This window comes from Augochlora pura, chromosome 3 (assembly GCF_028453695.1).
Source record: "Augochlora pura isolate Apur16 chromosome 3, APUR_v2.2.1, whole genome shotgun sequence".
Taxonomy (NCBI): domain Eukaryota; kingdom Metazoa; phylum Arthropoda; class Insecta; order Hymenoptera; family Halictidae; genus Augochlora; species Augochlora pura.
Window position 1 is genome coordinate 18,109,661 of NC_135774.1, and position 11,956 is coordinate 18,121,616.

At 39.9% G+C, this 11,956-nt stretch overlaps 1 protein-coding gene across 1 annotated transcript; it reads right to left on the reverse strand.

Moving 5' to 3' along the window:
• Positions 1–4,665: 4,665 nt before the first annotated feature.
• Positions 4,666–5,124, reverse strand: LOC144467688 (histone-lysine N-methyltransferase SETMAR-like). The gene has a single exon (XM_078176602.1). The coding sequence runs from the start codon at positions 5,122–5,124 to the stop codon at positions 4,666–4,668; it is 459 nt and encodes a 152-aa protein (XP_078032728.1).
• Positions 5,125–11,956: the final 6,832 nt, after the last annotated feature.

Sequence of the window (11,956 nt, forward strand, 5' to 3'; positions counted from 1 at the left end):
AAAAATGTTTGTGGCTCCGCAATAAAGTTGAATTTCTCGGGCACATTATAGAGAATGGTACTGTTCGCCCATCAGAAGGGAAAACGTTAGCTGTAGCAAAGTTTCCAGTTCCTAAAACAATTAAGCAAGTTCAAAGTTTTCTGGGTCTAACTGGATATTTCCGAAAATTTATCGAAGGATATTCGACAATCGCGAAACCATTGTCAGATCTTTTACGAGCAGGCGTTAAGTTTGAGTTTAGCGGTAAAGTGATGGATGCATTTGATTCTCTCAAAAGAAAATTAATCGAGAAACCGGTATTAAAATTATATAAGGTAGATGCCGAGACTGAGTTACATACCGATGCGTCGTCACTCGGTTTCGGAGCGGTTTTGATGCAGCGCAGTGATGACGATGACAAGTTTCATCCAGTGTATTTTGCTAGTGGCAAAACAACACTGGCTGAAACTAAGTATGCTAGCTATGAACTGGAGGTCCTTGCAGTTGTGCGTTCTTTGCGAAAATTTCGTGTCTATTTGCTTGGAATTAGGTTTAAAATTGTGACTGACTGTAAGGCGTTTTCCTTAACGATGATGAAATGAGATTTATGTGTACGTGTAGCTAGATGGGCTCTTCTTTTAGAGGAATTTAATTATTCTATTGAACATCGAGCGGGAAAAAGAATGGCTCATGTAGACGCTTTGAGTAGAAACCCGTTACCGATATGTTACTTGTTATCCACGGATCAAGATAATTTGACAACAAGGATTCGTAAGGCACAACAGGATGATTCAGGAACTCGTCAGATTGTTGAGTTAGTGGAGCAAGGAAGAATGGATGAGTATGTTATAAGGGGAGGATTGCTGTTTAAGATTGTCGAAGGGGATATTAGTCTTGTGGTTCCGAAGAATCTTCAACTGCAGGTTATCAGACATGTTCACGGAAACGGTCATTTCTCAGCAGTGAAGACTGAAACTTTGTTGAAAAGAGATTATTGGTTTCAGGGTATTCGACCAAAAATTGAGAAAGTTATTAGAAATTGTCTTGAATGTATTTTAGCACAAAGAAAAGCAGGAAAACTTGAGGGTTTCCTTAATCCGATCGCGAAAGGGGAGGTACCGTTAGATACTTATCATCTTGATCATTTGGGACCGTTACCATCGACTAAGAAGAGTTACCGACATATATTTGTGGTCGTTGACGCATTTACGAAGTTTATATGGCTGTATACCACAAAAACGACGAACACAGGCGAGGTGCTTCGACATTTGGAGAAACAAGCAATTATTTTTGGAAACCCGCGGCGAATTATCTCGGATCGCGGAACAGCTTTTACCTCGGGAGATTTTCAAGACTATTGTCGACATGAAAAAATTCAACATTTGCTTATAGCAGCGGGTATTCCGAGAGGAAACGGACAGGTGGAACGGGTAAACCGCACACTTATTCCATTACTGACTAAGCTGGCAACTCCACACCCGGAAGAGTGGCATCGGTATCTGTACAGGGTACAACGAGTCTTGAACGCTACGCCTCATCGCAGCATCAACACTACACCGTTTGATCTACTTTTCGGAACGCGAATGCGAGCCCGAGAAGATTTACATGTCCGCGAGGTTTTAGAAGAAGAATGGGTTACTCTGTTTCAGGGACAGCGGAATGAATTAAGAACGAAAGCTAAGGACACGATTGCCAAAATTCAGGAAGAGAATAGGCGATGTTTTAATAAAAAGAGAAAGGAGGCTGTCAAATATAAAGAGGGTGATCTAGTCGCTATAAGACGGACACAATTTGGTCCAGGTTTAAAATTGGCGGCAAAATATATAGGTCCTTATCAGGTGATTCGAGAATTACGTCACGAAAGGTACATGGTTAAGAAAATCGGAAGCTGTGAGGGTCCTTTGCAGACTTCAACGGTGGTGGATTCCATGAAACCTTGGATCAACGACGACGACGACGAAGACATTATCAGTGAAGAAGAGGAAATTAACTTGGAGAATGGAGAGGTTGAACAAAACGTTGTAGCCTCTGAGGGCAGAGACTAGAGTTGGATGGCCGAGTGTGTGCGTGAGTGTGGAGTGTGTAGTATGAGAGCGTGTGAAGGGGTGTATACAGTAGTAGTGTGTGAGTGAGTGAAAAGATGCGGGCAGTGCGTGAGTGTGGAGTGTGTAGTATGAGAGTGTGTGAAGGGGTGTATACAGCAGTGTATGCAGCCTCTGAGGGCAGAGGCTAGTGTAGGATGGCCGAATGTGGGATAAGGGATTTTGTAAAGGTTGATACCTCACTGGTTTTAAGGATTAAATGTCAGTGTTGTCCTGAACGACGCTTTGTTTGTTCACGCGCGGAAAAGTTCAGAGAATTAATAGCGATAAAAGCGAACGGATGTGCGAAATTAGTTTGAGAGTTTCAAAGTTGTATTTATGTTAAACTTTTCTTCTTGTTTTAATATTTAAATAAACTCTGATTCTACAATACTTAATAAATAAAAATAATATATCGATTTTTAAATCGTCGATTGATCAGATTGAAAAATTGACTAAATACAGCTCGGCACGGAACGTGTTAACGAATAAAGTTGGCTGCGCACGGACGATTTTTCATGCTGCTGCACATGCGAGCAGGGCCAGCTGAAGCCCGTCTTGCTGACAGGAAAGATAGCCGCGTATCGCCTCTGATCCGCGTTCGTTCATCAAATAAGAATTTCATGAATTTCTTATTAATTTCAAAAATTTCACAAATATTATTAATTAAAAACTTACCAATTCAGTTGTAAATGTTATAATCCAGAAGTTGTAACTCACGTATGTAATCCACTTATGTAGAACGGCACAGATTACACTAGCTTTCACTTTCACTGCTCTATTATTCCACACTGATCACGAATTATTCAACAATTGACACATGTCCGAAGTTTCCAGCGTTATTTTGCGTGTCCCTGAAATAGAGACATCTGTTTCATTCATTCCCTATTTTATGACTTTCACTCTCGTCGATTCTGCCGGCGTACCAGTCTGGCTTTCGTCTGAAAATCCTTACACCGTGTTGCAGTCAGAGCATCTCAAATTTCTTTAAAACATAGTGTCCGTTGCTATGACAATCGACACAGTATGTGTGAACATCTTCGTGGAGAAGGTCAGTTTCGTTCGAGATTTCGTCCCCATAACTCCACCGATCTTTAAAAAGTATTTGAAATTACTTAATAACTTCTCCGTATTTGAAATTAATCGGTCCTTTTGGGGGACACGCAAAATAACGCTAGAAACTTGGGACATATGTCAATTGTTGAATAATTCGTGATCAGTGTAGAATAATAGTGCAGTGAAAGTGGAAGTTAGTGTAATCTGTGTCGTTCTACATACGTGGATTACATACATGGGTTACAACTTCTGGCTTACAACATTTACAACTGAATTGATAAGTTTTTCACTATTAATATTTGGAAAATTTTTTAAACTAATAAGAAATTCATGAAATTCTTGTTCGATACTCAAACGCGGGTCATAGCCGATACGCGGCCCTCTCTCCTGACAGCGAGATGGGCTTCAGCCGGCTGGCTCACATGCGCAGCAGCACGAAAAATCGTTCGTGCGCAGCCAACTTTATTCATTAATAATTCGTTAATAAAGCCGCGGATTGCATTTCGGCGAAGGGAAAGGTTACTTGAAATGACTTCAGGAACCCCCCATTTCCCGGAGTATGTATAATTTTGAAACACCCTGTAGACACCGAAACCGTCCTTACCCTTATTCCTGTCTAAGGCATGGTCTGCTAGAGCGCCTTACTGACGAGTCCCCTAGTGGGCCCGGGACGAAACAGTCTCGCCTCTCTTTTTCCCGCTCCTCGCTCCTTTCCCAGTTTTCTTTGTGCGAACTTCGCAAACTTTTGTAATTTCTACAATTTTAGTAATTTCGGCAATCTTTATTATTTCTACAATTTGTACGACTTTTACAATTCTTACGATTTCTACAATTATATTTATACTTTTTCACTTATGATACTAGGTACCTAAGAGGTCCATTCGAGCATGCTGCGCGATAGTTGAGATAATAAGAGTTCAACAGAAGTTCGCAACTATGAAAAAAAATTCGTTCGAATGAATGCAGTTCTGTTGTACTGACGATGAGAAAATATCACCGAATTACGGTAAACCGTCGAGTTCCAAGATGATAACAGAGTGTAGCGGTCGAACCCATAATCGCGGTACACCGTTAGAAGCTTCGTTTCATCGGTAATTACAAGTTAGCCGGGCAGGTTTGGGGAGAAAATTCATCCTAGCTGAGGACCGCATCAATTCATCGTTGACCTTATTTCGACGCGAATGCCTGCGTGTGCCGGTGTGCCTGTGTAACTGTAAACTGTCGTGTTACGTTCTAACTGTAATCCTGGCTTTTGACGGTCTCGTAGCAAAATCCCAAACAGACCACGATTTCTTTTATTTCGCTGATGAAATGACGCGCGAATTTCTCGGTTCCCGCGGTCTGTCAAAGGTTCTCGGCCAATCAAACTGCGTAATAATTACCAGAATGCGGCTTTTATAGATTTATTAGAAAATTGAGTGATTCTAATTTAAAATGTAAGGATCAAATGCACTTTGGAAGGTCGATGAATTAGTTTTAAGCTACGAGGGTTGCCTTTAATATTTCGGGATTAGAGAACAAAAACAAATATTAATCATCGAAAATCACTTTATTGTTTTTCAAAATATTCCCCATGAAGATCTATACACTTTTTCATGCGTTTGAACCAATTGTCGAAGCACTTTTGCCACTCTGATTGAGGTATCTCCAAAACATGCATTCTGAATGCAGCAACCGCTTCTTCAGGTGTCGAAAAACGTTGACCTCTCAGTTTGTTTTTTACGTACGGGAATAAAAAGAAGTCATTCGGTGCTAAGTCAGGACTATACGGCGGATGACTCATCAAATCGATGTTTTGGGTGCTCAAAAATGCAGTTGTTTGAGCCGATGTGTGAGAGCTCGCATTGTCGTGGTGAAGAGTGATTCGTCTTCGGCGGTTGGTTTTCCTGATTTCTTGGAAGACAACTGGCAAACAAATGGTTGTGTACCACTCAGAATTGACTGTTCTGCGTTGTTCTAGTGGTACGGTTGCGACATGTCCAGTTTTCCCGAAAAAACAGGCGACCATTTGCTTGGAAGTACTTCGTGCGCGAACAACTTTTGTTGGATTTGGCTCATCTTGAAACACCCATACAGTCGACTGCTGTTTACTTTCGGGCTCATACGCGTAAATTCACGATTCATCACCTGTCACGATGTCATAGACGTGTTTCGAAGCACCGCAGTCGTATTTTTTTAGCATTTCCTTCGACCAATCGACACGAGCCTTTTTTTTTAGCGATTGACAAATTGTGTGGGATCCAACGCGAACAAATTTTTTTGACAGTCAAATGTTTATGCATTATTGAATGTATGCTGGTCCCACTAATGCCTAAGGTTGTCTCAATCTCACGATAGGTCACATGACGATCTTGCAATATCAGTTCGCGCACAGCATCAATGGTTTTCGGAACAACAACTGATTTTGGACGACCTTCACGAAATTCGTCTTGGAATGAACTACGACCACGATTGAATTCACCATACCATCGATAAACACTGGCCCTTGATGGAGCTTCATCGCCAAAAATTGAATTAAGTTCATCTATGCACTGTTGCTGAGTTAATCCACGTCGAAAGTTGTAAAAAATAATCGCACGAAAATGTTCACGATTTAATTCCATTTTTGGGCCGAAATGAATCTTTTAAGTTACTGTAAACATCACAAATAGCACTCGTATGTCAAAACGTTCTGAGTACGTATAACGTCAAAAATGTCCAACTTTACGATAGAGCTGTCAGTTGCCAGATTGCAACACTAGGGTTGCCAAATCCCGAAACATAAGAGGCAACCCTCGTATTAAGATGGTTAAGAAAAGAATGAACTGCTAGATGGTTTTTAACTCATTAGTTGCGAGGCCAAGTTTGACGAAACGCCTGGAGTTTGTAAAATATTTTTCAAAGATATCGTTCACGGGAAAAAGAAGTCCGATGCTTTTTCTTTAATTAAAAAAAAAAAAGAAAATCGATTGCGATTTTTTTCGCAAAGTTACAGCACTTTAAAGTAACCCTTGCATTCCAATATTTGATCGAATCACTTAGGGGTTGATACAACTTTGAACGCTAGATATAGAACTAGAGTTACAGTATGCTGTATAATAATTATTTTTAGCAACTGGTTATCTAAATTCTTCCTCAATATTTATTTCAATTTGAACTATTTATTTGCAGATGAACTCCAAAACAAATTATCATATATACTGCTCAGCAAAATTTTTGATAAAAATTGGCTTTTTTTAACTGACGATAACTCCGCGAAAAATCATCGTAGCGTGATAACATTTCCTTTAAATTCAAACTTGAACATTCTACTTTAACATAGTATTTCTTGATTTTAAGATCGATGAATTCAGTAATCGTCCTACGGAGTTATTGTTAGTTAAATTCGGAAATTTCTGAATATCAAATATGGCATCGCATTTAAATAGTTACAGAGTTAAGAGTGCATCAACGTAAAAAATTGAGGCACAGTATCTTAAAGTAGGAATTTCAAGCTTTAATCTAACGAAAAATCATCATCCTACGATGATTTTTTGCGGAATCATCGAAAGTCAAAGTTGACCAATACGTATCGTATACGTATCGCATATATCTCTGGTAGAACGTTAAATTTTATACCATTACATAATACAGAAAGGATACATTGTATCATTATCGTATCCAAAAAAGTCACACACGTCCACAGCGTTTCAAGAAACAATAGAAATTCAGAAGTGTCTTACAGTTCCGTCGCAGAGTGTAATAAATCTGCGGCAACATCCGCAGTCTGGCAACGAGTCATCTTTGTTATGGCACATTCCTCCGAGTGCTTGTCTTCGCCGTAAAAATAGTTGCCGCTTCCTATCTCTCTCCTTCATCCATCATCCACCTCCTTCCTCTTCTTCCATTCTCTTCGACGTGCTCGCACATTCGTACGCAATGAGGAAGTGATTACAAACCGTGGAACCCGGCCGAAGATACCGTATTCAAATACATATAAAAAACTGGCGATCTTCGTCGCCTTGAAAAATAATTTGCCGGAGCTATGCGCAACTTGGGAGCCAATCGAAAGCAGGCGACATCGATCCTTGAACACCTTTGGTTCTCTCATAGAGTCGTCCCGCATCGTCTTACGCACATACAGGATGATCCGTAATTATGTTAACATTGGGAAATGGGGGGTGCTGCTGCGTATGTGAGCCAGCGGGCTGAAGCCCATCTCGCTGTCAGGAGAGAGGACCGCGTATCGGCTATGACCCGCGTTCGAGTATCGAACAAGAATTTCATGAATTTCTTATTAACACATTAAAGGCGGGGGATCTTGACGAAAGTATGCTAGGTAACGCTTCGAACCACAAAACATACTAAATACAAATGTAAAGTGCGCATGGATTGTGCATCGATTGCGCAATGAGGTTGCAAACCGTACTAATACGACTCGTTGTAACCCATGTATGTAATCCACGTATATAGAACGGCACAGATTACACTAACTTCCACTTTCACTGCACTATTATTCCACACTGATCAAGAATTATTCAACAATTGTCACATGTCCGAAGTTTCCAGCATTATTTTGTGTGGCCCTGAAAAGGGCCGATTAATTTCAAATACGGTGTTGTAATCTCTCCTCTTGTAATCCTCTTACTGCAGCAGTCGCTTCGCCTTTGCATTGCGCATATACAAACAACATTTGGTACTGTTCTTGCGACGTGTACATTTTAAAGAACGGAAAAGTTATAGCAACGAAATCTTGAACGAACCTGCGGCGTACCAGTCTGGCATTTATCTGAAAATCCTTACACCGTGTTGCAGTTTAGAAAACCTTTTTTCCGTCAGAGCATCTCAGATTTCTTTGAAACATAGTGTCCGTTGCTATGACAATCGACGAAGTCTGTGTGAACGTCTTCGTGGAGAACGTCAGTTTCGTTCGAGATTTCGTCGCTATAACTTCTCCGTTCTTTAAAAAGTACACGTCGCAAGAACAGTACCAAATATTGTTCGTGTATGCGTAATGCAAAGGCGACGCGACTGCTACAGCAAGAAGATTACAAGAGGAGAGATTTCAACACCGTATTTGAAATTAACCGGCCCTTTTCAGGGCCACACAAATTAAGGCTGGAAACTTCGGACATGTGTCAATTGTTGAATAATTCGTGATCAATGTGGAATAATAGTGCAGTGAAAGTGAAAGTTAGTGTAATCTGTGTCGTTCTATATACACGGATTAAATACGTGGGTTACAATTTCTGGCTTACAACATTTACAACTGAATTGGTAAGTTTTTCATTAATAATATCTGTGAAATTTTTTAAATTAATAAGAAATTCATGAAATTCTTGTTCGATACTCAAACGCGGGTCATAGCCGATACGCGGCCCTCTCTCCTGACAGCGAGATGGGCTTCAGCCGGCTGGCTCACATGCGCAGCAGCACGAAAAATCGTCCGTGCGCAGCCAACTTTATTCGTTAATAACTCGTTAACGAAGCCGCGGATTGCATTTCGGCAAAAGAAAAGGTTACTTGAAATTACCTCAGGAACCCCCCATTTCCCCATGTTAACATAATTACGGATCACCCTGTAAGACGTGTGACCGTCCTTCTCGGGTGTCCGTAACGTGATTTGTCGCGTGATATTACAGGTACGAATGCTAGGCAGCTTGGAATATGTTCGATAAACGACGTGGGCACGATATTCGGAAGAGTTACCGCGGTTTTTTCTTTTCGAGTCTGATCTGACACACATAGTTCCATTCGCGTCCATTATTATAGTATTATCCTAGCAGATGATTGTCCGTCCGCTGGATTTTTCTTACAATGATCCACGCGACGGCTTTAATTCAGGGTCGCGTTATGCAATGGTCGAAGTTCAAAAACCATGAATTTCTTTCATGAAATCATGAAAGAAATCATGGCCAAAATTCGCAGAAGTCAACGGGATATTATAAATGGTTTATGAAACGATGTTTGTGCAATTATGAAAATAAAACGTTTCAAGAAATAAATATAGAGAACTCAGAATTCTCATTGTTCTTCGCTTCCATTTTTTTTCATTCCTTGGTTAACACTAAAGAATTAGGCACAGGGTAACTTAGACAACTAATAAGTAACTTAGGCATAAATACATGTATAGAATATTATATATAATTATATATAATAAAAAACAACATATTAAATATAATCATATACAATCGATGCGGCGATCTGTCCCAATAGAAGCAGAACATTCAAAGCCGAGATTGTTTTGCAGTCATGTTGGATATCGAGCGAGGTGAACGTCACGAGACGCGGCAATCTATGAATAATTCGTGGCCGTTTAATTACTCTTATTTGTAAATTATAATCTGGTAACGGTACCGCTCGTGCTGCCACATTTCAGTACTGTTATGCCGGCTACTCCCACGCGTCGTACACGCTGCGCCCGGTGTTAAAGGAATTCAGCGACTTCTCGCCGCGAAGAATTATGAAAAGTTGCATGCAACACGGGCAGCGTCGGGAAAGGAACAGTGGGAACCGAGCAGAGAAATAATACGACCGGAGGAGTATAATTTGCCTTAATGGACGGCTCCGATTGGGCACGCGTTTACGCAACAAGGGGGATATATTCATTGCGACGCACGCGGAATCGCGCACGATGCTATAATTCCATGATAATGATTCGCGAAATATTGCCCGCCGCATTGCTCTTGCGTAATTACGGCTATGCATGTATATATGTATGTCGTAGCCGTAACCCCACGTCGCAAGAAACACGAAACCGCAGCGCATTTATTTTCGTGTGCGCCGCGTCTTCCTGCTCTGTGGAAATCGTGGAACCGATGACTCGAGAAGTCGCATAATTTTCCCGGAGGGCAAAGAAATTGACGGATTAGCGGCTAAAGAGTCGATCCGACACTTTTCTTACAGCGATGCGCGATCCTTCAAAAATTTGCTGTAGAAATCGATGTTAACTAATTGTGACACGGCGGTCTTGGTAAACCAAGTATTATGGTTGCGTTGAGTAATTACCGTGTGCAGAGGATATAAATTTTATGCGAGCGAAGTGAATTATTGCAAGCAAAATACGTTTTTTTATAAGAAATAAATTCCTGAGACAAAATAAGAATTGTCCGCAACCGATTACAAGAAATATCTGCTGTAGAATAATTATATGGAATGTAATTAAGTGTAATAATAAAATGGGAGAATGCTTATCGTATTACTATATACCATATAATACGTATATACATACATATATATATATAATAATAATAATTGTATTATTATTATTATTATTATTATTATTATTATTATACAGTATTATTATACATAATTGTATTCACCTTACAACAAGGCAGATCATTTTTATTTCTTAAAAAGAATTATGCATTTCCGACTTCTACTTTCCTGAAATATTTGTTCTTTTTACAGAATGAAAATGTTACTATATTTTGCTCTTGTTCACATTACTTTTCCATGGAGAATAATTGAAAAATTCTGGTTACGACAATTAAGTAAGCTTGAAGAAAGAAAATTAAAATTTAAAATCAATGTAGACGAACGAGGATGGTTTTGAAAGATGCGAAGAAGTAGGAGCTTGGAGTCGATGTCCCCCCCCCCCCCCCCCTCTCCCCCCCCCCCCCCTCTCTCTCTGTTGATCTCCGGCGAGTTGATCCCGCAGATCGATACACTCACGTCGTCGATCGAGTAACAGCGAACCTAGTCACGTAACTGACAGACGCCGGGGGAAAAACCTGAACAATTCACGGAGGAATGCGTGAGCGAAGAGAAGCGGCGAGCTTCGCGACTCGGCAGGATACGCGAGAGCACATCCTGCATGGACCCCGAAGGCCGGCGATTACAAGCACCTGTAATCTGCTATTTTTTCGAGCTGTGTCATCGCTCGAATTAACGAGCGACGTCGCTCGCCACGCTGCTAACAGCGTAAATAAAAATCCTGTTTCCTCGACGTCCCTCCCTTTTCTTCTTCGCCGCGTCCGCATCCTTCGATATGGCCTCCAGCAGCTCTGGTTAAGAAAAATCGACACGACCGAACGGCACATTCTTCCTGCAATAGTTACAAAATCATGTGAAATTACCAATGCGCGCATTTTTTAAATTTTCCCTTCTCCCTTTTTAAAGGAAGAAAAGTTATAATACTTGACGTTCGTGACGTCGAGTGTTAGTGATTATACCGTTTTAAAAGATGTTGACTCAGTATTCCTTCATAGTTAGCATTATCACATCATGTGATATCCACATTATTAGCTTAATCACTTGTCTTCCTCTGTGTCTCGTTTGTATTCTGCTCTTTTTATTCTATTCTCTATTGTATAATTATATTTAATATTATTGCTAACATTTTGGTTGAATAGAGATATTATATTATTATTGGAATATTACGTATTACCCACAATACGATATTTGTGCATAGACAAAAACAAATCAATGTTCTTAGAAGCGATGGAACTTAAGATAGGAAAATATACACCTCGTATAAGTGCTTGGCCTTGTGAGGCACAAGCATAACAATTTCGAATTACGAGGGGACCCGAGTTTTCTTTTCGGGGTTCCGGATAGGCCACGGTCAGTCGTGGAAAAGCATCTGCATAGAAAAGAGCTTCCTCACGCACCGTAAAATAAAGATTCTTTTATTTAAAACTACACCTTAGTTTAAATGTATTTAAACACCCATTTCCAATATAAATAAAGTAAATACTGCATATACTATTTTTGAAAAGATCAGTATACGTAGTATTCGTATCATAATAACTTTATTTAATATTTAATCGTTCACCGAGATTTTGTAATAATAGTATTTATAAGAATACTAATAATTTTGTATAATATTTAATATTACTATTATTATGAATATTATTAATATAAATAAACAATGGAAAACA